This window comes from Aulonocara sp. 'chitande type north' Nkhata Bay, linkage group LG12 (genome assembly GCF_057382095.1).
Source record: "Aulonocara sp. 'chitande type north' Nkhata Bay isolate Kocher_YH1m ecotype deep benthic linkage group LG12, A_spYH_male_GT1.1, whole genome shotgun sequence".
In the NCBI taxonomy this organism is placed as follows: domain Eukaryota; kingdom Metazoa; phylum Chordata; class Actinopteri; order Cichliformes; family Cichlidae; genus Aulonocara; species Aulonocara sp. 'chitande type north' Nkhata Bay.
In genome coordinates, this window is record NC_141355.1 from 21,795,450 (window position 1) to 21,801,096 (window position 5,647).

A 5,647-nucleotide genomic window follows, 5' to 3' on the forward strand; every position below is an offset into this window, starting at 1 on the left:
GTCACTAAACTCTTTTAGTACCTGCCATAGACTCTCTTGCTGCTGTGGAGTCAGCCCCTCACAGTTCTTTGACCAGATACTCCTCACTGCTGAGAGCCTCTCCTCCTCCTCCTCCTCCGCTCGCTGTTCTGCTGGCGGGTCTGCAGGGGTCTCTGCGGTGGAGGTGGACGCCGCGGCAGATGCTGTGCAGACCGGGGGAGGAATAAGCGGCACCTTCTTCCCATCAGGGAGTACGAGGAGGCCTTTGCCTAAGTCCAGTACACCACCAATGGCTCGTAAAAAATCCAGCCCAAGGATGCAGGCGTCCTGCACGTCAGCCACCCAGGCAGCATAAGACACACCGAGGTCCCCCACCTTGAACTGGAACACTCCCTTCCCTCTCATTGGGGCCAGATCACCGGTCACAGTCTTAAGTTGCACGTTAGTCGGTTGTACAGCAGCTCCGGTTGGGACAATATCGGGTCGGACCAGCGTTGCATTGGATCCCGTGTCCAGCAGGGCCGTACAGGACACCCCCGCAATCGTCACTGGAACATGGCAAAAGCCGCCAACCTGGGTCCAGCCCACAGTGATGGCCGCACCGGGTGGAGGTGGCGGTGGTGTGGGGATGTCGTTCTCCCAGGCCCGTGTACTCCCGCCTACATGGGCCCGTGGGCGTTTCCCTGAACCGCTGCAAGCTTGGGGCACTGCCTGATGAGGTGTCCGACTTGTCCACATCCCGAGCAGCTCTGAGGTCGGCGGTGTGGGCCAGCCCGAGGGGAAGGCGACTGCAGCGAAGCTGTCTGCACCAAACTGCACAGGCCCGCTGGCGTCTCCATCTGTTCCACAGGTGCTGACACAGCCCTCACCACGTGTGCGTCGTCAGCGCCCCCAGAGGATCCTGCAAGCATCTCCCTCTCCAACGCTAGCTCCAGGGCTGCACTGAGTGTGGCCGGCCGAGCAAGCTGAGTTTGCATGCGGAGCTCTTTAGGGCTCAGGGCCTGCAGGAACTGGTCCCGAGCTAACTCCGCCTGCACTGATGGTGGCATGCTGTCATACGCCCTCCGGCAAAGGCACTCGACTTCATGGGCCAAAATGCGGAGGGGCTCACCTGGCAATCTGCGTCTGTTGTGGAACTCCGACCTCAGCAGCACTGGTTGGTTATACTGCCCGAAGCGCCTCTGAAGTGCTCCGACCAGAGCATTATAATCTCCCCTCTGCTCCTCGGTCAGCAGCAGCAGGCATGCAGCTGCATCCTCACACAGGCACAAAGCCAATTGGAGAGCTTTATGTTCCTCAGACCAGCCAGCTGCAACAGCTAACAGCTCGAACTGTGCGATAAACACTTCCCATGGCGTCTTGCCGCTGAACTTAGGCGTTTTTATATTCGCTGCAGCTTGCTGGGCGCCGCCATGTTTGTTTACATCACGTGACGGCGCGCCAAGCGAGGTCGACTCCTTCCCGCCGGAATCGCGGCCGCTGTGCGAACAGTTCCCGAGCCTAGTCAAACCTGGAGAAAATCCAGCCTCGGCAGACAGCCGCAGCGCCGTTTCCCTCACTCCATGGGCGGGCGAGCGCGGACGAACCTCCCTCTCCTCCCTCTCCTCCGTCTCCTTCTTAATCCTGCCCGGCAACATCCTCGTCTCGTAACGGCAAGCGTCGCCGGCAACAGGGTCTCGGGCGTTCTGGGGTTCTTTTTTCTTTCTTCACTTCTGACACCAATGTAACGTTCACAAGAACCAGACGGTTGGGGTCTCAGTTTGTCCGTTTATTCGGCACATAAGCCAGCAGGTTGTTAATTCAGGGGGAAGCGCTCTCGAACTACACCTCTCTTCAGCCTGGCACACACACAGAACAACCAGGTCCCCCCACCCCTTCCTGTACACCACCCTCACTACTTCCTGCAGCCCAACCAAACATGAATCTTAAAGGAACAACAACAGTGTGCAGAGAAAACCAACATGTCACTGTCCAGTAACACTTAACCATCGTTACAATACTTTCTGTGTTTTTCACACATTTTTCCCGTGCCCTTGGCAACATGCCTGGATGCAACGGGTGAGTTTTTTTAATAAACAGTGTGTTTTGTGAGACAGACATGCTTGATTCAGCTGAACAGTGTTTCGTCGTCTCTTTTTTGAAATCCGCTCTGTGGGATCCAACTCGAGTCCCAGGCGCTGAAAGGTGGAGGCAGAACACACTTCTCCGAACGGGCTCCGGAACTGAGCCCTGGAGTGAACTTGGAGCCCGGGCTGGTCCGGCTCCGATCTCCCCGTGGGGGATGTTAGGCAGTCCGCTTCTTCTTGCGGTCCGACTGCTTGGCTGGTGGTGGGGCACCCTGAGCGGCAGCAGGCGGGACGTGTTTCTTGGGCCAGTGGGTCTTAGGGTTCTGCGATCCTAGAGGACCCTGGGCCGCGACCTGCGGGGCTGGGCGGCGAGGGATTTTAAACGTCGGCACGCCGGCTGGACGGCTGGTGACCTGAGCGAACGTGCGGCGACCGGGTGGAGGCGCAGCCTGGGTCTTCCTAGGGAGACACAGCTGCAGGGCCTCTCCCTCTTTCTTCTTCTCCTCGCACTGTCTTTGCATGGTGGCAACGGCGGTCCCGAAAAGCCCAGCGGGGTCGATGCTTTCGTCCAGAATGTCACGTTTTTCTCTGTCCGAAAGCCCCGACAAGTTCAGCCATCTTGCCCTCTCCTGTAGGACGATGATGCTGAGGGCTCTGCCCGCCGCTTGTACTGCTGCTCTAGTGAGGTGGAGACACTGGTCCGTAACTACGCCCAGCTCTTCCCACAACTCGCTAGCATCCGGGTTCGCAGCAGCCTGGTCCTGGAGCTCCGCCGAGTAGGCTAGCAGGAGCGATGAGGCGTTCAATGCCCTCGCGGTGGTGGCAACCGATTTATACGCCTTGTCAGCCAGGGAGGACTGAAGGCGTTCGGCCTTGGAGGGCAGGGACGGACCAGATGACATGGAGAGTTTCTGGTTCGGGTGGAGATGAGAAGCCACCAGATTCTCCACTGTGGGAATTTGGTAGATGCCCTTCTCTTTCATTCCAGCGCAGTCAAACGCCGCCGCTCCCTGCACGGGGTTGGGTGACGAAAATGGCTTTGCCCAGCAGCGTGTGACCTCGTCCACGCATTCGGGGAAAAGCGGCAGTACCTGCTTAGTAGTGCGCTTTGCTTTGGGGAGCCTTTTACCCTCGTATCGTGAGGTGGAGGTCTCCGTTGTCACCGCGGGCCATGGGATTGCCAGCTTTTCAGCTGCCCGTTTTGCCACGTCAAATAGCTCCATGCCGCGGGACTGTGTGCCGGGGTTATCACAATCGGCCCCTTGTGTCGCAGAATTCCGACCAGAGGGGGCAAAGAAAACGTCGTCATCCTCGTCCGAGACGAGATGTTCCGACGCTCCCTCAGAGGATTCGCTGAGTAGCTCATCATTAGCCTCGAGGGAATCAAGCATAGCTTCGCAGCTGACCTCGGCATCATCCACCAGCGGGAGGACGACATCCATCTCGTCGCCCCAGCTGGTGCCTGGTGTGGCGGACTCAGTGTGCTCCATCGGTGGGCCGATTGGAGACAGCATTGAGTCCTCCTTCGACAGGCTAGCCTGGCGGGCTAGCCTTCGGCGAAGGCTTTTTAGGGTGAAGCGAGCGCAGTGTTCGCATATACCCGGTGTGGAAATAGCCGCTTGGGCGTGTTGCAGCCCGAGGCACATCACACACGCGTCATGTGTATCTGAACCTGAGATTTTGCAACCGCAGGGGCAAATTCTGGGCAGCGGTTTGCAGTCTGCCATATTAAGGAAGCTTGGTGTAGCTAGCTTGGAATGGCTGGACGGCTAACGCTGATCCTTTTTTTTTTTTTGTTTCTTCTCTCGGTCGGGTAGCTATGGTGAGGTAGTATGACCTGGCTAGTGTGGTGGCTAGCGCTTGTGCTACTTGGCTTGGTGACCGTGTGTAGCAAAGACAGCTCTCCGACCTGGCTCTGTGGTGAAGAGCAGGCGACTCGAAACGCGAGCCGTGCTGGCGCCCGGTGACCAAGGTGTTAGCTTGCTCGTGTGGACAGTTAAGCTAGCACTCACGTTCGCAGTCAGGAGAGATGAGGTTTCTAAGAAGCGAGAAGAGGAAATTGAATGACGGGTGACGCTGCGTCACACCCTTTTATAGGGAGGAGGGTGGCCCCTCCCTGACGCAAGCGTCACGACTGCCAGCCAATACTGGCTGGAGTAATGATATAGAGGCTTCTGAGGACAACGCTGAGAGAGCGTTCCCCATAGTGAGACACCGAAACGAATGTTTGAAAGAGAACCTAGTTTATTATGTCATTTGTTTCTTGTTACAGAACCAACACACACAGAAGGAAGACCTGAAGTGTAGCTTGCTCCTATTTTTCAATACAAGAACATCTGCTTTTTAATTACCGCCCCCAGAAGGTAGAACTGCGGTAACTCTTAGAACAGGGTACTCCAAACAGAAGTGGCTTAATAATAGTGTTGTGTCAGGATGTGTATGGCAGCTTCATTGTAAGGTCCATCATGACTATTACAGTGTAACAACAAATACTGCCAAATATAATGTTTACCTTGTTTAAATAACAATGAATGGGCTTTCACGCAGCTGCATTCTAAAATCAAGAGCCAAAGACTTAATAATAAGCTTATCGTGAATATCGTCCTGGCTACTGTAAATTCTCCACTCTCAGTTTATTCTACCTTATCTCAGTTTTTCTCCATTACTTTAATGCACTGTTAACAATAGCCCCATTTTCATTAATATGCCACACAAATATTGAACCATGTCCCACGCTTCAAAACAGGAAATTAATGTTTCAGCCACAGTCAGTGAAACTGAGGAACTCATGACGCATTCATGTTCCTGCCTGTATACTGGCCCTTTTACGTAAACTGAAGATTGAAGACACAGTTCTACAGTTTTCCCAGTGTTGTGTGGCTTTATTTCGAACATGTTAAAATAACATAACAATAACAAAGAAAACAAAGAAACAAGCAGAAAAAAATCAATGTGACTGTACTGTACTGTACAATGGCTATTTCTGAAGACTACTTAAAAAATAACAAGAAAGCTTGGCTGACAGAGGCCAGGCTGTGCTGAAGAATAAATGTGGATATCAAGCTTGTTGAACTGCGCAAACTGTTTTTTGCTCATATTTCCATATATATTTGCACATGTTTCAATAAATCACTACACCTATTCCCCATTTTCCAAGCAAGACATAATGAAATGAGGTGCGGCATGAGATTTCACAGCACTGTACTAATACTGACAGATGTTACAGTGAATAAGCCACATTTTTTTTTCAATAAACAAAACTGTATAAATTTTAAAATCTTAGTACATACCAGCATTTGTGTTGAATGCTTTGAAACTAAAGCTCATATGTGATTTAAAGGGAAACTAACTCTTTAAATTCAATCGCCTAAAGGTCAACTATGAGTCATGAATCATGTTATTGTAAAAAATGCTTGAATGCTTGTCTTCTGAATTTGGAAGTGTAAATTATAAAAGAAATATTATTCTGCATGGAGCAGAGAAAAGCAAAGAAACAACACGCGCACTTTGCCAGTTTAATGTGTGCTTAAATCTTCTCATTAGGTCTAATACCCTTTCAGTAAATAACATTCATTGCTATTCTGCCTGTGTTGAAATGGTTT

General features: G+C 52.4%; 1 protein-coding gene across 1 annotated transcript; it reads right to left on the reverse strand.

Moving 5' to 3' along the window:
- Positions 1–2,263: 2,263 nt before the first annotated feature.
- Positions 2,264–3,691, reverse strand: LOC147317411 (uncharacterized). Its single transcript, XM_086257955.1, has one exon. The coding sequence runs from the start codon at positions 3,689–3,691 to the stop codon at positions 2,264–2,266; it is 1,428 nt and encodes a 475-aa protein (XP_086114081.1).
- Positions 3,692–5,647: the final 1,956 nt, after the last annotated feature.